This window comes from Eremothecium sinecaudum, chromosome VII, assembly GCF_001548555.1.
Source record: "Eremothecium sinecaudum strain ATCC 58844 chromosome VII, complete sequence".
Lineage (NCBI taxonomy): Eukaryota > Fungi > Ascomycota > Saccharomycetes > Saccharomycetales > Saccharomycetaceae > Eremothecium > Eremothecium sinecaudum.
In genome coordinates this window covers 26,612-49,710 of record NC_030898.1, presented here as the reverse complement: position 1 = coordinate 49,710, position 23,099 = coordinate 26,612, and the positions used below count along the sequence as shown (strand labels likewise).

The following is a 23,099-nucleotide window of genomic DNA, read 5'->3' as shown; positions in this document are numbered from 1 at the left end:
CAACTAGGGATTTCTTGATAGCTATCTTGTAAAACATTAGGGCACATGTCAATACCCGCCAGTGGAAGCTGTTGGGCGCTTCTCCCACCCGGGCACCATAGGCTCTGTATTTTCGGCCCAGCATTGCCTGTAGTCACGTGATATTTTGATAAGATTCTTATATGAAGACAAGGAGTTGTGTTGTGGGGGAGGAGAACAGTTATCTGTGAGGGAGGAACAGTTATCCGTGCTAATGGGGATGTGTTGCACCGTTTGTCCTGTGTGATGTTCAAGCGGGGAGATCCAAGGCAATCTGTAATGTTTTAGCATTAAAAAACTACAATTAGGATCTAAATAAGCAGTACGACTGAAATTACATAAAACGACAAGAGGTACACGTAGCTCCGGCTGAATGGTAAGAACAGGCTCAATTGGGTAACACCGTGATTCTGAACAATAATTAAGTCTGTGTATATATTAGTATAGAGTTACAGGCAAGGATCCTTAGCCGGACGGGAAAAAGAGTAGGAGATGGGGAAGTTACGGAAAAGACTTGTGGATACCATCATTACATAGCATTAAGAACCTGAGAAGTCAATTAACAAGTTCCTACCACCTGAGTGCGGATTGCGCCTATGCCATATACTAATTCTCCACACCGTAGGCGTCAGATTTTCACAGCGTAAATCTGTAGTCACGGGACTATTAACGTTCCAGCGGTTACAGGGACAAGAAGATCACTTAGGATCGCATTGCTGATCGTGATATGACCACGTTGGTTAGAATTTCTCGGGTTATTCAGCATAGGCGGAACTGCTTTGAGCGATATTTTCTACAGTCCAGCGTGTTGTTTCTTCCTGTGCTCTCAACATCTATTCTATGCACGAAGGTTTGTAATTTCTTATGAAGTTTGCCAACTGTCATAGTGGTATGATTTAGTTACCACCACATTGCTCTTACAACACCTAGTGGACATAGCTTTTCTGCTACAACTACGCTCGCGATAGCTTTATCATAAACGTTAGTTCCAAGTCACCTGATCCGCAGTACGTTAAGGTCCATGCTGTCCCTACATAAGACTATCTACTATAGAGACCTTTATATTGGACAGTAAATCCGTTAATTGTTCTTTTAAGCGATATTGGAACTCTCGTCCCACATGTGCCATTTTATCTATATGAAAAAAACTAGCAAAGAACAAGTAATAACCGGGCTTAGAACAAGGTTCTATCTTAATCACGCGAAGGTAGGCTATACACATTTACAGTCAGCCACTATCATCTAAACATTGCTTTATATCCAGCAAGAATGGCTTCTACAGTACCTTATGATCCTTACGATCAGGATGTTGATAATAATCCTTTTTCAGAGCCCTCTATTCAAGGGAATGACTCTATACAGAGGAGCCCAAGGCTAACAGAAGATCAGCAAGAAAACAACCAACCGTCTACATCGCCAAAGCCCAATCTACTACCAGAGCGAAAGTCGGATAAATATCACCTTATTGTAAAAGTAATTGGACTAGAACGAGTTGGTTCCCTAACTAATAGAAGGGAGTCACCTACCATAATTTTCGATGTTTCTACAAATCTGCCCACATTTAGAAAACAACATCACAAAAACTTGAAGAAAGCTTATGATGAGTTCCAGCTACTGTTTGAGTACCTTAACAGCTCAATTCCGGAGACTTTTGTTCCTGCATTACCGCCCTCCTCTACCAGTTTTGGAATTAATAATGACGAAGATATGCAAAAAATGATACTAAACTTCCGCAAGTGGATGGACAGGATATGTAGCGATCCGCTTATTATACGTAATGAGGAGCTGGCGTTCTTCATGGAAAGCGACTTCAACACCTACAGTCCAACACATCAAACTAAGTCGCCTGTGTCCGGCCTCCGTCGAAAAACACTTAAACAGTTGCCCCCTCCCTATGACGAGGTTCTGGAACTCGCAGAATTCCGGCCGCTCGTCAAATCGATATACCTGACCTCGCAGGATATCCAGGCCAAGCTGCTTAAAATGAGCAAAACACGAAAGCAACTTTCGCAGGAGGAGAATGCATTTGGACAGGGCTTCTGCGGCCTGTGCGTCGAAGATGAGCGTTACAATAGACTATACCAGCGTTTTGGGAGAGTGATCACTGCAGTGGGCGACATCGACAGCATCATGGCAACTTTCGACATGGCAACCCTGTACGATAGTCTAAAGTGGGTAGTGAGGGACACCTATGTAATCAAAGAAGCCCTCACGAACCGGCATTTTCTCATGAAGCAACTACTTCAAGTTCAACAAAATACCAAGCTAAAGCAAGACAATGCACGTAAACTCCGTGCAAAGCGTGATATAAGTCCACTGAAGGTAGACGAGGCCATTCGGCAATTAAAAGTAGCCACAAAGACAGAACAGCAGCTAACATACAAGCTACAGCGTGTTACAGAGAATATGCTCATTGAAAAGCGCAGGTGGACCTCTTTTCTAGTCGATTCGCTTCTATCTGCCGTCAGGGAATACACACTAAAGAAGATCGAATATGAACGCAAGAAACTCTCCCTTCTGGAGCGCGTCCGCAGCGATGTGCGAAATGTAGATACACAGGGCGGGCTTTCACGTCTTGGCCGTGAATTACTTACTCCAAGTCCCGTAGTAACCCCTTCTCAATCGGCCATCCAAGGTGACGCATGGACCGCCGATCCACGTGCAAGTCACGGCGCTGTCAATACTGAGATAGACAGCCAATTGCTTCGCTCAATTGACGGTTCCCTAGGTGTAATCCAACAGCAATCCCAATCCCAAGACCAAGACTCCAATGGAGCATTCTTAGACCCTCGACAGGCTGCCACTATCTTGGGCACAAGCACTTTTTAAGCGCTTTCATCACCATCTCATCCCCAGAAAAGAAACTTTACAACGTATATGATGATGCTTTTCTTCTAAAGTCGCCCTTACGTTCCGAATATATAAGCCTAGTGAAAAAATTTTCATAACAGTAGTAGCCTATTTTCTTTACTTTGCACCTTACATACGTGATCATCAATAACTTAATTAACAACAATGGTTGCTTTTACTGTTGACCAAATCCGTTCTTTAATGGACAAGGTTACGAATGTTCGTAACATGTCCGTTATTGCCCACGTCGATCACGGTAAATCTACTTTGACCGACTCCTTGGTTCAAAGAGCTGGTATTATTTCCGCCGCCAAGGCTGGTGAAGCTCGTTTCACTGATACAAGAAAGGATGAACAAGAAAGAGGTATTACTATCAAGTCTACTGCTATTTCTTTGTTCGCTGAAATGAGCGAAGAAGATGTTAAGGACATCAAGCAAAAGACTGATGGAAGATCTTTCTTGATCAACTTGATTGACTCTCCAGGTCACGTTGACTTCTCTTCTGAAGTTACTGCTGCTTTGCGTGTTACCGATGGTGCTTTGGTTGTTGTTGACACTGTTGAAGGTGTTTGTGTCCAAACTGAAACTGTGTTGAGACAAGCTTTGGGTGAAAGAATCAAGCCTGTTGTTGTCATCAACAAGGTTGACAGAGCTTTGTTGGAATTGCAAGTTTCCAAGGAAGATTTGTACCAATCTTTCTCCAGAACTGTTGAGTCCGTCAACGTTATCATCTCTACATACTCTGATGAAGTCTTGGGTGATGTTCAAGTCTACCCACAAAAGGGTACCGTGGCTTTCGGTTCCGGTTTGCACGGTTGGGCTTTCACCATCCGTCAATTTGCCAACAGATACTCCAAGAAGTTCGGTGTTGACAGAGAAAAGATGATGGACAGATTGTGGGGTGACTCTTACTTCAACCCAAAGACTAAGAAGTGGACTAACAAGGACAGAGATGCTGATGGTAAGACTTTGGAAAGAGCTTTCAACATGTTTGTTTTGGACCCTATCTTCAGATTATTCTCTGCTATCATGAACTTCAAGAAGGATGAGATTCCAGTCTTGTTAGAAAAGTTGGAAATCAACTTGAAGTCTGATGAAAGAGACTTGGAAGGTAAGGCTTTGTTGAAGATCGTCATGAGAAAGTTCTTGCCAGCTGCTGATGCTTTGTTGGAAATGATTATCATGCACTTGCCATCTCCAGTCACTGCTCAAAACTACAGAGCTGAACAATTGTACGAAGGTCCAAGCGATGACCCAGCTTGTATTGCTATCAAGAACTGTGACCCAACCTCTGACTTGATGTTGTACGTCTCTAAGATGGTGCCAACCTCTGACAAGGGTAGATTCTACGCTTTCGGTAGAGTTTTCGCTGGTACTGTTAAGTCTGGTCAAAAGGTTAGAATCCAAGGTCCAAACTACACCCCAGGTAAGAAGGAAGATTTGTTCGTTAAGTCTATTCAAAGAGCTGTTTTGATGATGGGTAGATTTGTTGAGCCAATTGACGACTGTCCAGCTGGTAACATTGTTGGTTTGGTCGGTATTGATCAATTCTTGTTGAAGAGTGGTACTTTGACTACTTTCGAGACTGCCCACAACATGAAGGTCATGAAATTCTCTGTCTCTCCAGTTGTGCAAGTCGCTGTTGAAGTCAAGAACGCTAACGACTTACCAAAGTTGGTCGAAGGTTTGAAGAGATTGTCCAAGTCTGACCCATGTGTTTTGACTGGTATGTCTGAATCTGGTGAACACATTGTTGCCGGTACTGGTGAATTGCATTTGGAAATTTGTTTGCAAGATTTGGAGAACGACCACGCTGGTATTCCATTGAAGATCTCTCCTCCTGTCGTTACTTACAGAGAAACTGTTGAAGGTGAATCTTCTCAAGTTGCTTTGTCTAAGTCTCCAAACAAGCATAACAGAATTTACCTAAAGGCAACCTCCCTTGATGAGGAAGTTTCTTTGGCTATTGAAAGTGGTAAGGTTAACCCAAGAGATGACTTCAAGGCTAGAGCAAGAGTCTTGGCTGACGAGTACGGCTGGGATGTCACTGACGCCAGAAAGATTTGGTGTTTCGGTCCAGACGGTAACGGTCCAAACGTTGTTGTCGACCAAACTAAGGCTGTTCAATACTTGAACGAAATTAAGGACTCCATTGTCTCAGCCTTCCAATGGGCTACCAAGGAAGGTCCAATTCTAGGTGAACCTATGAGATCCGTCAGAGTTAACATCTTGGATGTTACTTTGCACGCTGATGCTATCCACAGAGGTGCTGGTCAAATAATGCCAACCATGAGAAGGGCTACCTACGCTGGTTTCTTGTTGGCTGATCCAAAGATTCAAGAACCTGTCTTCTTGGTCGAAATTCAATGTCCAGAACAAGCTGTCGGTGGTATCTACTCCGTCTTGAACAGAAAGAGAGGTCAAGTCATCTCTGAAGAGCAAAGACCAGGTACTCCATTGTTCACCGTCAAGGCTTACTTGCCAGTTAACGAATCCTTCGGTTTCACTGGTGAATTGAGACAAGCTACTGGTGGTCAAGCTTTCCCACAGATGGTCTTCGACCATTGGTCTACCTTGGGTACCGACCCATTGGACCCATCCACCAAGGCTGGTGAAATTGTTCTTGCCGCTAGAAAGAGACACGGTATGAAGGAAGAAGTTCCAGGTTGGCAAGAATACTACGACAAGTTGTAAGCAATTTCAATTTGGCTGTAGGATCACGAATATTTCATTATTTACCATTGTTAATCTATGTATAATTTAACCCTTAGTATAACCTTTTCTATTTAGCGTTGTAAAAGCTTTATTAAAAAGTTTTTCTTTTTACTATTTAGCAGTAGAACTAAACATTAACTGGTCTTCATAGAGGCTTGTATCGATGCATAGGATCTGTGATTATGGATACCCGTTATGATTTGAAGCCGCTATTTGTTGAGTGGTTACAGGAAGAGTTTGACAGTTTTGGTCCCCGCCAAGAAAAGATCGCGTCGGTTTACTTTAAGGCCCTGGAATCTCTGAAGGTTTATGAGCAATTGGTCACAGAGCCCAGCCAGCTTTTAAAAGTTAAGGGAATCGGAAATAGTATCAAAAATAAGCTAACTAACAGACTGAAGAAACATTGCGATGAATTAAATATTCCTTACCCTGAAGTTGAACTGCCACCTTCAACATCCACAACAAAAACTCGGATACGAACACTCGACGTTAGTGGTTTGGACGAATCAGGTACTGTTAAGAAGAAGAAAAGAAAATATGTACCGAGAAAGCGTTCTGGGGCATTTGCGATTCTACTTGCTATGCTTGAGTTGGGAAGTCCATCAACTGGGTTGACAAAGGAGGAAATCATCACAGTTGCAGCAAAATATTGCGATTCAAGTTTTTTACCTAATCCTTCTACCAGAGAATTCCATAGTGCATGGAGTTCAATTAAAGTTTTGATAGATCATAGCCTGGTTTTAGAGCAAGGTAGACCGAGAAGATATATAATCACTGAAGAGGGCGTAACACTGGCGGAAACGCTCAAAGACACAGTCAATGTATCATTCCCTGTTGACTGCATATACAACAGGAAAAAGCAGGATGAAAATGCTGTATCTGATGAACAGGAAGTTTCTGCAAATTTGAGCGAGTTAATGCGGCAGGATCGCGTTGGCTCAGTTAGCATGGGCGCTACGTTGACTACGGCTGAAAGATCCATTGCTAGTGCTATTACCACTCCAGATTTACATGCTTCTGAAACAATTACCTCATCATCGCCTAAGCGTACATTACCAAGGACTCTTGATAGACCTAGATCCCAAATGGATGGAGTAGTACGTGCCCGTTGGAATGGAACTAGTTATGAGGTATGGGAACCAGAGAACTACGATATAAGGCTATTTGTTGATCATAGAGAAGTTAGGTCCAAGGCTGACCGTGATTTCTTTGTATCTTCTTTATGCGCTAGAAATGTATGTTCTGAAGGTAAGGTTTTGGCATTAGGAGATATGGTTTGGGTCGCCAGAAATAAAGAGACCGGCAAACACTGTGTGTTGAACTTCTTGCTGGAGCGGAAACGATTGGATGATCTTTCTTTAAGCATTAAAGATAACCGTTTTATGGAACAGAAGCACAGATTAAAGAAAACTGGCTGCAAGCATATCTTCTATCTTGTGGAAGAAACGAGTGGGTTGGAAATTGGCGGAATGGAGGATGCCATTAGAACCTCTATTTGGATGACAACGATATACAATAGTTTCCATATCAAACGTACAAAAAACGTAACTGATACTGTTGATTGGCTGACTAGTATGACAGACTCCATTAAGAAGTACTATAACAACAAATGTTTACTGGTCCTTAAACCTCTTGATGTATGCAGCCAAGAAGACTATGGCAATATGCTCAACAATTTTAGAGATCAATTCGAAAGAGATGGTAGTCGTTTGGAATGCTGCCATAGCTATGAGAGTTTCCAAGAAGTATTGGGGAAGACAGACATGATGACCGTGAAGGAATTGTACATACGTGCTTTGATGCTAACAAGAGGCGTTTCGTTAGAGAAAGCACTCGCAATACAATCGAAGTATCCAACGCTCTATGAATTTTTGGTTGCGTATTCAAAATGTAAATCCGAGGAGGAGGGAAGAACAATGGTTTATTCAGCTCTAAGCGAGCAACCTGGTAGTCAGAAGATTGGGAAGGCACTTTCGGAGACACTATGGAATACATTTGGCAAGAAATAATAGTATTGATGACGATCGCCCCATAGTCTTATAACTATGTACACTATCAGTTATTCCCTTTGTTATCTTTCTAAACGGTGGTTTCTTTGCATTACTAGTGAAGGCTGATACATTCCGCGGTTAACAATAGAAAATTTACCGTAAGAATGCTCAGAGATACTGCCCAACAAATCCTCAAGCGGCCATAGGAACAATTGACGGTGATGACACATGTGCACTCCCCACGTAGCATACTTTTTCCAGTTTGTGTAGATGTTAATTGCTTCAAAGAAAGCGCAACTTCGATTAAACAACTTCACCAAAACAAAGAACAAGAAAATAGTTCAGTAATTGGAATAAACTACTAATGAATTTAGAACATTATTAAAGGTTGATTCTAACTCATTAAATAAACTCATAATTTTAGGCTGATGATGCCTTCTATACGGATGAGGTCCATACCTACAACGTATGAAATGATGGGAGTTTATTTTAAGTCAATATTTTTAAGGTAAAGCAATAGCTGTTATTTCACCCCTCTTAATTGCAATTGTAGGCCATTCGAAGCAGCATTATAGAAGTAGATTGGTATTCATTAATTGTATCGGTAACAATTATTTTTATTAGATCTTAATTTTTTGAAATGTCTTTTAAAGGGCTAGGAAAGGCTGTGGTGAGAGCACCACAGTCAATTAAGCAGAAGTTCAACATGGGTGAACAAACTAGTGACAGTGTGTATCTTGAGGCTGAACGTCGGTTTAAAGAATTTGAGACTGATACCCAGAAGTTAAGTACTGAGTGTAAGAGATATTTTGGGGCAGTTAATGGGATGCTACAGCACCAAATAGGGTTTGCTAAGGCAATGGAAGAGCTTTTCAAGCCTATTAATATGAGCTTGGACCCTTCCAATAATTCTAATGAGGATTCCTCAAAGGGTGTAATTGCTGCGGAGCAGTATTGTGAACTTGTTGCAGAGCTACAGGTGATTTTGAAGCCAGACTTAGAACTTATTGAAGAAAGAGTTATCAAGCCTACCCAGGAATTACAGAAGATCATCAACAACATTCGTAAAATGACAGTCAAACGTAACCATAAGCAGATAGATTTGGACAGGCGTACAGCAGCTTACAAGAAATATGAGAACAAGAAGGAACGCAGTATAAAGGATGACGAGAAGATGTATAAAGCTGAGGCAGAGCTGGAAGTCGCACAGCAAGAGTACGACTATTATAACAATATGCTGAAGGATGAATTGCCTGCCTTATTCAAACTTGAAAGTGAAATGCTTGCTCCACTCTTTGTTTCTTTCTACTACATGCAATTGAACGTCTTCTACACCTTGTTCAACAAATTAAAGGACATGAACATTCCTTACTTTGACCTCAATAGCGATATTACCCAGCAGTTCCATGCAAGACGTGGAAATATTGCCGAGACTGCAGATTCGCTAAGAATTACCAATTTCAGAGTGGGCTACTCAAAAACAAAATTGGAAATGACTAGGCGCCAACATACTTCTTCCTCACGCAGCTCAGACTCCTCATCAGCCTCCCCAGCCCCCTACACATCTAGCTACGGAAGCAGTAATAGCCCAGCACCTCCCTATGTCAACCCGGCTAGTAATATTTCGGCGGCTCCGACAGGACCACCAAGCTATTCTCCGCTACCAAGTGCTCCTACAACATATACAACACCATCAACCGCCCCAACCGTCGAAACATGCACTGCTTTGTACGCTTTTAGCGCCCAGGAAAGCGGTGATCTCTCCTTCCCTGCAAACGCAGTAATTGAAGTCGAAGATCGTAGTGACGCAGACGGCTGGTGGGTCGGCCGTTACAATGGCACTCGAGGAAATTTCCCAGCTAACTACGTTCGTCTCAACAAAAGCTAACAAGAACTATTGATATACCATTCCATAAATAGCCTATGTAGCCTTCCGCGAACCATTTTAGTGTCATTGTGCATTTTCTTTTGCCTGAAGGGGCGCAGGCATATTATATACGGGCTTAATGACCCTTCTGTGAAAACAAGGGTCGAGGCAAATCGATCAAAACTTTATGTTCTGAATCATAGAGACGTCCTCCCAATTAATCCTCCTTTATTGCGCCTCCGTATGCCTGGGTAATCTTCTACTATTCCATAGAGATCGCTCTATTGCATAATATACATTATTTAAAACAACAGAAATCTATAACAAAGGGGAACGACCCAATGATGGCTAGATCCAGGAGATCCTAACATCTATATAGCTATATATATAGAGTATCGATTCAGCGATTATAGACCTGTGTAGTTTGAATACTAGAAGTATCGTTTCTTTTTATAACGTTGTTGTTTTGGGCTTTTAAAGCTTGTTTATCGAACACAAACACGTGTAAACAAGGTACCTTAAACACAAAAAAGCTCACCAACAAGAAGTGAAGTGATACAAGGGGTTACTTCACATTATAATATACCAGACTAAAGGTTACTAGGATTATTTTTCTATTAGACTCGAGACTTTTGTACTGACCCTTTATCGGAAACTAGTATTTTTATCTATTAGGTGACACCTGCCAACATCCTCGTTGCTAGAGAAAGGAAAGGCAGGAATTACGCTAATCTGCCGCTGCCTCTGAAGCCATTTCGAGCGGTTGGTGCAAATAATTCGAGATTTTTATCAAGACAGTCAAAGCGGTTCAAGATATTTATTGGTGCATTAAGGTTGTATATTGTTTAGAAGAAGCTTGAGATGGTAGAGCACCAGTCGAACAATGCCCTCTCATCTTCTCCTGCAAAGAACCAGATAGCTTCATGGTGGAGACAGTTTAAAAACAGTCCTAAGAGTATATCGACGGACTCGATAACCCATCGCGGTTCCAGTGGACAAGGCCAGAATCGATTCGCGTCTGGAAATGGTACTAAATTTGGTGACCGGCCAGGTAAGATGCCTGGATCTACAGATATCCGGAGTAAGGACTTCAAGAGCTACCGTGATTCATTTCTACATAGCCGGAACGATTTTACGGGCCAGGTATTTGGGGTACCTCTTTCCAAGTCACTCTCCTTAGCTTCAGCTGAGGTTGTTGTGCAGAGTGAATTAGCTAATTTCGGTAGGATTCCTATTGTAGTGGCTAAGTGTGGGGCATATTTGAAACAAAATGGACTGTTTACATCGGGTATCTTCCGCATTGCCGGTAATAATAAACGCATTAAGGAGTTGGTGTATATTTTCTCAACACCTCCGAATTACGGTATGAAATTCTCGAATTGGGACGGTTTTACCGTTCACGATGCGGCATCTGTATTGCGAAGGTTTCTTAATAATCTAACCGAACCTTTGATTCCGCTGGATCAATATGAGACTTACAGGGAACCTTTAAGGTCAAGGGCACGAATATTAAGACATATGACGAGGCCGTCTTCTGCTAATGAGGTTATCGATCCATCGGGCGGAGCGGTAATAAATGTTGCTCCGATAACAACTGCTCCATCTACTCAAGGTAATTGCACTGAAGCTGAGGAAAGTGTGTCACAGAGCGGTAATGTGGCTGCATGCCAAAGCATGGAATCCCTACCGGATAAAGAATATAAAGAAGAAGACGAAGAAAAAAAAAGAAAACAAATTCGACATAGGAAAAGGCTTACAAGGGATATCAAGGCCGCTATATATGAATACGAAGAGTTATTTTCTGAACTATCGAACGATTCAAAACAGTTAATCGTTTACTTATTAGATCTCCTATCTCTTTTTGCTCAACAATCCGATGTTAATTTGATGTCCGCAAGGAATTTGGCTGCAATTTTTCAACCTTCCATTCTATCTCATCCCAATCATGATATGGATCCAAAGGAGTATGAACTCTCTAGGTTGGTTGTGGAATTTCTAATAGAGTATTCTTATAGATTGTTACCTCATTTGTTAAAAATTACTAAAAACGAACAGGCGGTTTTACAGAAAGGGGTACAACAGCGCATGAACCATGAAAAAGATAACTACAAAGCGCAAAGTACGCATATGAATGATGGCAATGTAACGACAAAGTATACTGGGCACGCCGGATCCGATTTCCAGAGTACTACAACTAACACAAAAAAAATCCCAATTGATATTCGTAATAATCCTCCACAAATAAAGTTGGCAACGAATGAGGCTCCATTCACTGAAGGTATAGATACAGTGGTTACCAGCGGGGAGAAATCTAATATGCTTAATTACGACAATGAACTACTATATCTCAATTTGGCTTCCTCGCCTATATCCGTGTCTATTCCATTAACACCAACTGGTAATATATTTAAGTCCGTTAATGAATATAATAGGAAATCTCCCTCAGAGATACGATTTATAAGTGGTCAAGGTCCACATTCCAATTTAGGGGCAATGATGCCAAATCAAAAACTATCTATGACACAGGTAGCGCACTTCTCATCAGCGACAAGTTCGCAAGCAACACCACTGAGAAAGTTTAGGCCTCATTCGAAATCTTTATCTTCCGCTGTCAATCCATCTGATGTTATAACTAGACACTCGTACAAGACTAAAAGATTTGGTACATCGTTGATATTAAACAGCGATTCAGAGGTGATGTCCGAATATGATGAAGATGAAGAGCAGTTTGGAGGGGAAACTCAATCGCAGAATAGTCGTGTTTCCGGGACATGTCCAAAATGCACTACTATGTCGACAACTGCACAATTGCATGGAGCACTGCCTTCACCAGGGGCTGCTGCGTCAATTAGTTCCAAAAAAAACTCTTTCGTCATCAATAATGTGCACAGGACTGAACTGGAGATACCGGTTGTGTTAACGAGAAGGGCAGCATCGACGGGCGCGGTTAGTTACCATGACGCTAACCGCTCAGATGATGAAGTGGCAAGGTTAAGTATAAGCGATGCCCACGAGGACAATTCTTACTATAGAAAAGGCGATCGTAAGTCTAGATCCAAGAAAAGAGATTCATGGTTTCAACGGCTAAGGAGTCGTTCCAGATCTACATCAAAGAAATGAAGTAATTTTTTACGTTAATAAATATAAGAATTCTTACTGCCATCATATTTTCTGGTTTGGCAGGTTTTTATTCCACTTCATTTCACTTCATCTCGCCTTATTCCATTCTTTTTCTTCTTGTTTTATAATGTGTGTCATTGCAATTGTTTTATTACTCCGTTATAGGAAGTTGTGTCATACATAACCGCTTCATTTGTGCTATTACATTGTTCCCCCCAAATACTGATTAGTGCTCCATTTTAAATTCTGTAGTATTTTTTATTCATTTCTGTTTTTATTTGGACAATATATTAAAAGTGATCGTACTTTGTATGATTACAAAGTTCACATTAATCTAAAATGATGGTGCTATGTTCATTTCCAGGCGTAGGTCTGGTACGTTTTGGTTCAGACTCACTAAAAAGATTCAAACTCCGTTTTCTACCAACAGTGTGTTTAGAATCTTTATCATCATCATTATTATCATCTTCATCATCTATAGTAATAGTACCGTCATTTGCTATGACATGATCCGTCCCCTTTGAGGTTTCCTCATTATCACCAGTTTGATTTTGAGCTTCCTCTTCCTCTTTTTGTACAATGCGCATCATCGGGAGCGCTGGCAATGTGAATTCCCCTGCTTCGTCTGAAATTTCTATATAGATTTCAATGGGCTTTCTTGTAGTATTGTCGTCTTCGTTGACAAGTTCATCAGATATTGCTAAAATAGAACCTGTGGACAGGTTCAATTTTTCCAGTGTCGAATCCTTCAGGCTATCAAAATCATAGTCAAACAAGAGTCTGTTTGTTGAGGAATCTAGTATTGAAACCTCTTCTGAAAATCCATAGGTCTCTTGGATGCTTGTATTAAGTTTGCCAAGTGTTAGTTCCTTCCAGATTTTTTTATTTAACTTTAGCACAGCACGCTGGTAGTGCATGCATACAGCGCACTCAGGGTTAGGTGGTGACAGAAGCGGCGATGACAGGTATCTATTGGTAGATATATTAGACGCTTTTGCAGTGAAGGACATTGGGATTTTTAGTGGATCATTGTCTATTATCTTGAGCATGTTAAGGACACGTAAAGAAACCAATGAAGAAAGGCCTGCAATAATAGCGTTAGTTGAAACGATAGCAGGAATAATATTCCCTGCAATTTGCTTGATGTCAAATACCGACTTCAACGGTATGTGAAAAATATGAGCTCTTATATTAGCAGCTGTGGCTACAAATAGTAATGTATCCACATCATCCTTATCAAATTCAATGGAGGGTTCGTTCTTCATTCTTTCCATCAATACCTCTGTTACAGCTACAAACTTATTCAAATTTTGCTGCAGGCTCCACACCTCATTCAAATTGTCACAGCTATGGTCTTTCCCAATCGAGAAGTTCGTAAGCGGCTCAGGTTTTACACGGGTGCGCCAAAGGTTCTCAATTGCCAGCAGCTTCTTGATGTCCTCCACAAACAGTTTACGCACAATGTCGTCTATCTTGGACATGTCTCCCGAACTAATCCACTGCTGCAGCTCACCTAGCTCCTTAGACTCCTGCCTGATGCGCTCAAGCTCTTCTGAATTATCTTCTGTATCAATGTCCTCAGTCACACCGCTGAACAACTGCTGGAACAGGAAATTCTTCGCCCACACAATACAGTGCAACGGCGTGGAAGGCGTTGACCGGATTGTACAAACAGGAAATGTTTTTGGAGTCTCTTTCGCAGTGCAGTCAAAACATTCGGTTTTACCTGGAATGAGAGGTTGTATATAACCGTCAAAACCAGCCGTCCCAGACTCTAGCAGCGGCGTACCAAGAAACTGTACCATCCGATTTACGTGCCGACGGGCCGCAAGATTATCTAGAGCATTGAAGATAACATCAAACATCCCAAACCACGACAAAGGGAACTGCTCTCCATCCATAATGTTTCCCTGGTGCGCAACTAATTTAGAATCGCTGAAATGTTTAACCGCCTCAACCGCCGTAGTCACCTTGGGTTTCTTTACATCGCGATGTCTAAACAAGAACTGCCGATTCAGATTGGACAGATCAATCGTATCCAAGTCTACAACATGTATCTCGCCAAAACCCACCAATATCAAGTTCTTCAACATTTCACACCCTATACCACCTGCACCTACCAACAAAATCCTCATACCCCTTATACGCTCACACTGATCATTTCCAACAATCTGAGAGAGTCCATTAGCCCTCATTCTTACTTGTATTTTGGTAGTCAGCACTTTTTAGCGCTGAAGTTAATGTTATATAACTACAAGGAAGCTTTTCAACGCCACCCAATACAAAAAATAAACAACATACAAATACAAGACACGGCCTAATAACTCCTCTGGAGCAACCAAAATGTCTATTTGAGCTCATCTACCGTAATAGGTTTGAAGTACTGTCCCTGCTTTTAATCACGTGACCCACTAGTTGAGTTTCCGTATTCGGCGTTGCCGCCATCGAGTCGGCCCCGAAGTCTTGCTGTATATATATAAGGAGCTAATAATGCTAATTCACCACCAGGGACTGGAGGTGCACTAGGTTGAGCAGGAGTAAGGCCAGCAGCAGGGCATTAAAGATGATCAGAAATACTATATTCCAAGGAGCACGTAGGTTCCTTGCTTCAGCTTCGGTGAAGCAACCTACTATCGGTCGTTTTAAAGGTAAACCCAACCCTAGCACGGGAAAATACACAGTTTCCTTGATTGAAGGTGATGGTGTCGGTCCTGAAATTTCTAAGTCAGTTAAGGATATTTTTGCAGCTGCTAAGGTTCCAGTTGAATGGGAGTTTTGTGATGTAACCCCAATTTTTATCAACGGGTTGACTACTATTCCTGACCCAGCAGTTAAGTCAATTAACAAAAATTTGGTGGCTTTAAAGGGTCCATTGGCTACCCCTATCGGAAAGGGTCACAGATCTTTGAATTTGACTTTACGTAAGACTTTTGGTCTTTTCGCTAATGTTCGCCCTGCCAAATCTATTGAAGGGTACAAGACCACGTACGAAAATGTTGACTTAGTTCTTATCCGTGAAAACACCGAAGGTGAATATTCTGGTATTGAACATGTGGTTACCCCCGGTGTTGTTCAGTCTATCAAATTGATCACCAAAGACGCCTCTGAGCGTGTGATCAGATACGCTTTTGAGTATGCTCGCGCTGTGGGCAGACCAATCGTCTCTGTCGTTCACAAATCCACGATCCAGCGTTTGGCCGATGGTCTTTTTGTAGATGTTGCCAAGTCCTTGGCTAAGGAGTACCCTGACATCGAGTTGCGCACGGAATTGATTGACAATGCTGTTTTGAACGCTGTTAGTAGGCCTGAGATCTACGCCAACGTAGTCGCCGTCTGTCCTAACTTGTACGGAGATATTCTCTCCGACTTAAACAGTGGTCTATCCGCAGGTTCGCTAGGCCTAACCCCATCAGCAAACATCGGTTACGAGGTCTCTATCTTCGAAGCCGTTCATGGTTCTGCGCCAGATATTGCTGGCCAGAATAAGGCTAACCCAACCGCTCTATTACTATCTTCAGTCATGATGTTGAACCATATGGGTTTGTCCGATTACGCTACTCGTATTGAAAAGGCTGTTTTGAGTACCATTGCCTCTGGTGAGAGTAACAGAACTGCTGATTTGGCAGGTACTGCTACAACTTCATCTTTCACCAAGTCCGTTATTAGCAGATTGTAACTGCGTTAATCATAGACAGCAAATACATGTATATCAAATCAATATATAACTATAGATATAATTCCTTCACGAAAGCTCTATGAATCATGAACTAGTTGATAACGATGGAGAGTGTCAATTTTTTCATTAGAAAATTTCAAGGTCTGCTGCCATGTTATAAAACATAGCATTAGATATTTGCTATAGAGCGCTAGTAGTTATCATCTGGTTGAGTTGGACATTGTCTAGGTGTTTTCCAGGGTTGAGTATTTCGCAAATTCGGTGTTTTTTCCGTGTGATATTTGAACTAGCATTAAGGTGTTTGTTGTACTTCCCTAAAAGTTCAGGCCAGGTTTAATAGTTATTTTGGAATACTACCCATTATAAGGATTGATACAGAACTAATTTCTGTACATGCTAATAGGTTTAGGCCTAGCCAATTGATTGCGTACGATCGATCTTGGAGTAGCAGCTTAATCGGGTGAACTTGTGATAGACAGTTGTCGCGCTGACGGGGCTGCACCATCGAAGAGGTTATAATGTTGCATGCTGGAGATGGCAAACAGAACAGCGGAAGTAATCGTAGCAGTACTGGGAGTTCTGCTTCGGGGCTTGCTGTTGGAGGGACACCTCAGCATCACAATACTGCGTTTATACACAAGTTGTACAGTATGTTAGAGGATGAGGAGATGAAAGATCTGATCTGGTGGTCTCCTGCGCAGAATTCATTTCTGATAAGGCCTAGTGAGCGATTTTCCAAGGCCTTGGCCACATATTTTAAGCATACTAATGTTGCTTCGTTTGTGAGACAGCTAAACATGTATGGTTTCCACAAAGTTAGCGATCATAAGCAGAGTGATAAGGGACCTGAGATTGATAAAAACTGCGGCGTGGATGATGGGTCTATTACGCCGTGGGAGTTTCGTCATAGTATGGGGTGTTTCAAGAAGGGTGATAAGGAATCTCTGAAGTCCATTAAACGACGGTCATCGAAGAGTCAGATTGTTACTATGAAGAATAATTCAGCCATTAGTTCGATGAGCTCACTCTCGACTCAGCAGGATCCCACATGGTCTGAGCCAACTAGAGTACAATCTCCAGAAGCCGACGATGGATATTATCAGCAGCAGTATTCGGATCTACAGCAGCAGATCCAGCAACAGTTTAGTCACCCTGTTATGCCAGAAAAGCCTGTTGAGTATAAACAGCAGCAGATGGGCGTGGTATCGATGCAGAATAAGTTTGAGACTGCTATTGAAGAGATAAGAGCTACCAATATGGATATGTTGATGCTATTGGATTTGGTAACCAAAGCGATCACCATTTCGTCGATACGTAATACTTCAGGAAGTACTTCCAAAAAGGCAAGGGTTTCACTCTCAAGCTCAGAAGGAAGCAAAGGACAACTGAATCCGGATTTAGTATCGCCTCCGGGCGAGGGTTCACAACTAAGTCAAGAGCAGCTAATAGAACATTTAAACCAAGAAATTATGAACTTTAAGTCAAGTATTTTGACCAAATTAAACAAAACGACGGACTTCCTGCGGTATGCTCCTAATGTACGACATTTACAGAAAACATCACATTCTTCACTACCTGGGTATTCTTCAGTGCCATCTACGGCGTCGGTCACTCCCGCGGCTGGTATAAACACGGCAGCTTTCCAATCAAACAGTTCCAACACTATTACTTCTTATGGAACGTATGCTTCTGGAAATCCTATATCTAATATTTCAAATCCCCCAAATATCGGTGTGCCGCAGTATCTTACAGCAAATCCGTTTGCTAAAAGGAATTCCTCTACCTCATTAACGAGAAAAAGGCATATGAGTTTATTAGTCGACCCCTTTGCACCAGCACCTGCCCAAACTACTTCAGCAGCTTCTTCTCCGAATATACGAGAACATCATACACCGTCCCACGGTGCAATAGGAAGTTCAGGAGCAGGCGCTCCAGCGCAATCTGTTCTAATAGGGGAAAAAAGACCTCATTCACCGCATCTCCGGGAATCACCTCCTCTAGCTGAGGTGTCGACAACAATGAAAAGTTTCCGTGATAGTTCCCAACTGAGTCGTTCTACGGAAGCTTCGGATAACACAGATCAACGTCGACCCACTACACAATCGATATCATATAAGCCTTCTGTTTCGTATGTTCCTGTACAAGCGGAATCAGGCCCTATTACTCAACAACCGAAACGACAGTCGTTGCCACACATTTTACCATCTTGTGCGGCGAACTCCGCTTCTTTTACATCATATGCAAAAAGCGCGGTTCCATTTGCAAGTACTTCATCCAGTGCATTAGCTGGACAAATGCCAATGACTGCAGGAGATGATAATGCACCAAGACCGTCATCTTTGAATCCTGTGAAACCAATGCCAGCTAGTCCTAGCAAGGTTATTGCTCGTGCTCAAGAGGGACGTAAACAGCCTCTGAACACAAAGAGTAAGGATCTTTATGATTTATTAAACCATGACTCCTAAATGATTTGCCAATATGTATTATGCTTTCACTGTTTTTACTGTACTATCAATAAAATCGTTAAACCTTATCTTACTATATAACACGTTTGAGATTAAAATTAATGATTCGGAAATGTCACATTATTAGCAGACTTGAACTGACATATTTATGTATCTATGTGAAATTAATAATCAAAAATACATTTGTATTTCAATATTCTGCTGCCAAGCATTTCCCAATCCATCTCTGTTATGTACAATTCTTCGCACAGTTTAATACGTCCAAAGACGCTACCACCTTTCCAAGTTAGCATTGATGGATCCATTTCTCTCGGTGGGGGTAAAACCATTATAGGATAAACATGCTCATAAGGATCTAAAGATTCCCAGTAATTCTCCAGCTCTATCTTAATAGATTTAATGAGCTTTTTCCTGCTTTGAACAATCTCTTCTTCATTTTCAACATTGTTTTTCTTTATTTCATTCTCTAATTGCTTAACCATATCGTTAACCTTCTTAAAGATTACCGGTAATGTTGAAACGCTCAAGAATCGGGGTCTCCATATATTAATTCTATCCTTTAAAACAGCATCTAAACCAGGAATGACGGATGATCCTCCCACAATGAGCAAGTTAGAGTAGAAATTCGTTAACTTTGACATGTTATCACCTAGTAGTACTGCAGCGTTTGTGATTGACTGAATTATAGCCTTCTCCAATGGCATCAAGTTTTGGGGCTTTATTGAAGCGTTTTCACCATTAGTTGACGACTCCGTAGAAATAGTTTCAACTTCATCAGTTACACTAATCAGTTTCTTTATTATGTCCAAATCTTTGTTCATCTCAGTATACCACCGACTAGATAATGCTTCTAACTGGGAGATAGATTGTGGATTATCAGGCTTACAATTGTATGGGTCAAGTGATTGTGGGAATTGCTGGTCCAGATACTTATTGTTACTAACCGGAGGCTTCAGTATCGAAAGGATCTGGGGATAGAAGAACGCCATTGGGCTTACCATCACTTCATTGAATAGCTTAAATTCATATTTTTCTGCACCAGATACCTTTGGGTCACGCTTTAAGAAATTAGACAACTGTACCGCTACATCCGCGTCTTGAAATGTAATGTGATTCTTTTTTAATTGCTCAGCTAGAATCCATCCCTGTCTAGAATAGAGATTCCAATCTTGATATGGAAACTTTGACTGCAGCATCAGTTCAGCAAATAATCTTGTAATATCATCCCCACCATAGGATAATCTTATACAACTATTTTGTATAACCTGACCCTCATCAACGCAAGAAATTTTGGTTCCTGAAGCACCAATGTCTATAACACAGGTAGAGTTTGATATTCCCGCTCCATAACAAGACGCTAAAGATTCCTGAACAAGCGCAACGGCCTGAAACTTCATTTCATAAATGAGGAGCCTCATCATCTGCTCCACGTAATTTTTCTCAAATAAATCAGGAATAATGAGGACAACTTTATAGTTTGAAAATTGAGAGCGACTGATGTTTAATTTCGTATTGGACAATGCAAATGTAAGGAAGTTTACTACATCATTCAGCAACTCTTGGAGTGAATTATAATCGCTAGAGTCGGTGTTGAACGATCCATCAGCAAACGGGTGCCTTATGGCAAAGTACTCAGGCAAACATCTTTCTGCTTCCTCACCGTAATACACCTTCTTGCCCGCCTTATTGTCCTTGATCCACTCGATACGATAAAGATCATTGTGTTCGTGAATTTTGTCGGGTATAGATTTGCTATTGAAAGACATAACCTGTTCATGTGAGTTAGGTATTATCTTACGCTTATAGTACCGCATTCGTTCTTTGAAATCGGACTGTATATGCTCCAGATGTTCCATGAACTCCTCATGTTTGTCGTACCTTGGCTGCGCAGGTAGCCCCGCAGGCGAATTTCTTGGCACGGCCACAGAAGTTGGTATTGACAGTGGAAACACATCAGTAGACAATCCAATCTTTAGACAGCTTGAACCAGGATGTATAACTATGGTATTTGTATCTTCGGTATCTTCGGTTGCATCTTCCTCACCATTTGTCTTCAAATCATCCTCTTGAACTTCCGCCAGTGACATAGGCTGCTGCGAATTACTTGCAGCCGCATTGAGATTTCCACTACGAAGACTTTTGCGCTCGCGCAATGAGAATATCTGGTCATCCTTCCTCAAGTAATCCGATGAGTAGTTCTTCTGATTAATTAACGGTAGAGCACGAAAAAGCCCAGTCTGCGAAATATGAACGTTGTCCTGCTTCTCAATCCCAATTTTCTTGAGCTTGCGTGCAAATTCCTCAGCAGCCTTAATTCTGCCCAGTCTACGCTTCTCCAACAGATGCTGGGGCACCTTCTTCCCTTGCGTATTGGTATTTACACCTGCCGTTTCTGGCTTCACAACCTTACCTTCAGATGCTGCAGGCGTCTGCTCTACCATGGAAGCATCCATATCAACTGACATTTCACGATCAACTTCCATAACGCCTTATATGTGAGCCTTGCGGAGATCCTGTTTGGTTGCAACCTCTTCAGCAACCGTGCCAGCATAATGATCCAACTAATATATTGAACAACCGTATCAAATGAATGCAGTCACATGATCATCACGTGGAGGTTGGCAGATCCAGGTTGACAAAGACCGGTCTACGTGGGGTAAGAGTACTTAATCCGGAGGCCACGTTGGAGAGCAAATTAAAGGGTAGAGCCCCAATAGCTTATACTATCTCCACTTTTACTAAGACCTGTCCCCGAACTGCTGCCATCCAATGCGACGGTTAGACGCAGCCAGACCGCTACATAACCACGCCTTTGCCGCTTTTCTACACCAAGGCCACGTGACCGACGCGAACTCTCCCACGTGACTTTCCGGCGTGAACGATTTTCTTGAATCCGCTCCGGCACCGAGATCATTACCGTAGACAAAAATCTCTTGTGAGGCTCGAATGCCAAAGCGTTCCCTAGATTAAGAGCGCACTTTTGTGCTAATTATTATATACAAAGTGAGTATAGAATGCCAAAGATACGCAGGAAAATCCCTAAAACTATGCCGTAGTTAGTTAAAATGCATTTTCCACATAACGTGAAGAAAGTAATAGTCTTGTAGTAAATAGTTTTTCGTTTTTGACTCGTTGGAAGCTCGGATTGTTTCGGAGGTTCTTACCACGAATATAAATATTTTGTTATTTTGCCTATAACGTACTATATAAAGCGTTGTTATCTTTAAGGTGGGGGAAAGACCAACGCATCGTAGAAGAAGAACGTGGTTTAGAAATCTAATAGGTGTACTATAAGACTTCATTACTGGGTTTAGCTTGCATATTCAAACTGTTTTTCAGGTACTACTAGAAATATTATCCAAGAATAATGTTGAGACATATCGCACGCCGTTGTTTCTCCCGTGAAAGCACTGCTTATGACAAGACTATTAGCAATTTGCTGATGCCTGATACTACCAAGGTCATCTTCCAAGGTTTTACAGGTAAGCAAGCTACTTTTCACGCGAAGATCTCCCAAGAATACGGCACTAATGTTGTTGGAGGTACAAACCCTAAGAAAGCTGGCCAAATGCATTTGGGACAGCCGGTTTTTGCCTCTGTTAGGGAAGCTATGAAGGAGACCGGTGCTACTGCTACCGGTATTTTTGTTCCACCAAGCATTGCTGCTCCTGCTATCAAGGAAGCCATTGAGGCCGAAATCCCATTGGCTGTGTGTATTACTGAGGGCATTCCCCAACACGACATGCTATATATTGCCGAGATGTTGAAGTCGCAAGATAAGACCCGTTTGGTCGGTCCTAACTGCCCTGGTATTATTAACCCAGCTTCGAAGGTTAGAATTGGTATTCAGCCTACAAAAATTTTCACGCCGGGTAAAATCGGTATCGTCTCTAAGTCAGGTACTTTGACTTACGAGGCTGTTCAACAAACATCTTTGACTGGTCTTGGCCAGTCCTTGGTCATTGGTATCGGTGGTGACGCGTTCCCAGGTACGGATTTCATTGATGCATTGAAGTTGTTCATGGCCGATGAAGCTACCGAAGGTATAATTTTGTTGGGTGAAATTGGTGGTAAGGCTGAGATCGAGGCTGCCGAATTCTTGAAGGAATACAATCTAAAGAGGGAGAGACCAATGCCAGTTGCTTCCTTTATCGCTGGTACTGTTGCTGGTCAAATGAAGGGTGTTAGAATGGGTCACTCAGGTGCTATTGTTGAGGGATCTGGCACTGATGCAGAATCCAAGAAGAGCGCTTTAAGAGCTGCCGGTGTAGCTGTTGTTGAGTCTCCAGGGCGCTTGGGCCAAGCCTTATTGGACCAATTTCGAAACTAAGATTCCGATTTAATCGTACAAATCTTAGGATAAACATGAATTAGGGGACATTTACCATTGATATCTA

At 41.9% G+C, this 23,099-nt stretch overlaps 10 protein-coding genes across 10 annotated transcripts; 8 read left to right on the top strand and 2 right to left on the bottom strand.

The window, feature by feature from the left end:
* Window positions 1-1,287: 1,287 nt before the first annotated feature.
* VPS17 (retromer subunit VPS17) lies at window positions 1,288-2,847 on the top strand (the record flags this gene model as incomplete). Its single annotated transcript, XM_018133827.1, has 1 exon — window positions 1,288-2,847. One exon carries the CDS (start codon window positions 1,288-1,290, stop codon window positions 2,845-2,847), a length of 1,560 nt encoding a protein of 519 aa, XP_017989010.1.
* A 186-nt stretch (window positions 2,848-3,033) lies between these two features.
* EFT1 (elongation factor 2) lies at window positions 3,034-5,562 on the top strand (the record flags this gene model as incomplete). Its single annotated transcript, XM_018133828.1, has 1 exon — window positions 3,034-5,562. One exon carries the CDS (start codon window positions 3,034-3,036, stop codon window positions 5,560-5,562), a length of 2,529 nt encoding a protein of 842 aa, XP_017989009.1.
* Window positions 5,563-5,765: 203 nt separating this feature from the next.
* Window positions 5,766-7,592, top strand: MUS81 (Mus81p; the record flags this gene model as incomplete). The annotated part of the gene is made up of 1 exon (XM_018133829.1): window positions 5,766-7,592. One exon carries the CDS (start codon window positions 5,766-5,768, stop codon window positions 7,590-7,592), a length of 1,827 nt encoding a protein of 608 aa, XP_017989008.1.
* Window positions 7,593-8,214: 622 nt separating this feature from the next.
* On the top strand, window positions 8,215-9,462 carry RVS167 (amphiphysin; the record flags this gene model as incomplete). Its single annotated transcript, XM_018133830.1, has 1 exon — window positions 8,215-9,462. One exon carries the CDS (start codon window positions 8,215-8,217, stop codon window positions 9,460-9,462), a length of 1,248 nt encoding a protein of 415 aa, XP_017989007.1.
* An 840-nt stretch (window positions 9,463-10,302) lies between these two features.
* Window positions 10,303-12,561, top strand: AW171_hschr74014 (Rho GTPase-activating protein; the record flags this gene model as incomplete). Its single annotated transcript, XM_018133831.1, has 1 exon — window positions 10,303-12,561. One exon carries the CDS (start codon window positions 10,303-10,305, stop codon window positions 12,559-12,561), a length of 2,259 nt encoding a protein of 752 aa, XP_017989006.1.
* A 329-nt stretch (window positions 12,562-12,890) lies between these two features.
* Window positions 12,891-14,756, bottom strand: UBA2 (E1 ubiquitin-activating protein UBA2; the record flags this gene model as incomplete). Its single annotated transcript, XM_018133832.1, has 1 exon — window positions 12,891-14,756. One exon carries the CDS (start codon window positions 14,754-14,756, stop codon window positions 12,891-12,893), a length of 1,866 nt encoding a protein of 621 aa, XP_017989005.1.
* Window positions 14,757-15,124: 368 nt separating this feature from the next.
* Window positions 15,125-16,237, top strand: IDH2 (isocitrate dehydrogenase (NAD(+)) IDH2; the record flags this gene model as incomplete). Its single annotated transcript, XM_018133833.1, has 1 exon — window positions 15,125-16,237. The coding sequence occupies one exon, from the start codon at window positions 15,125-15,127 to the stop codon at window positions 16,235-16,237; it is 1,113 nt and encodes a 370-aa protein (XP_017989004.1).
* A 518-nt stretch (window positions 16,238-16,755) lies between these two features.
* On the top strand, window positions 16,756-18,702 carry SFL1 (Sfl1p; the record flags this gene model as incomplete). The annotated part of the gene is made up of 1 exon (XM_018133834.1): window positions 16,756-18,702. The coding sequence occupies one exon, from the start codon at window positions 16,756-16,758 to the stop codon at window positions 18,700-18,702; it is 1,947 nt and encodes a 648-aa protein (XP_017989003.1).
* Window positions 18,703-18,866: 164 nt separating this feature from the next.
* Window positions 18,867-21,185, bottom strand: ARP8 (Arp8p; the record flags this gene model as incomplete). The annotated part of the gene is made up of 1 exon (XM_018133835.1): window positions 18,867-21,185. One exon carries the CDS (start codon window positions 21,183-21,185, stop codon window positions 18,867-18,869), a length of 2,319 nt encoding a protein of 772 aa, XP_017989002.1.
* Window positions 21,186-22,069: 884 nt separating this feature from the next.
* On the top strand, window positions 22,070-23,032 carry LSC1 (succinate--CoA ligase (GDP-forming) subunit alpha; the record flags this gene model as incomplete). Its single annotated transcript, XM_018133836.1, has 1 exon — window positions 22,070-23,032. One exon carries the CDS (start codon window positions 22,070-22,072, stop codon window positions 23,030-23,032), a length of 963 nt encoding a protein of 320 aa, XP_017989001.1.
* Between the last annotated feature and the right edge of the window lie 67 nt (window positions 23,033-23,099).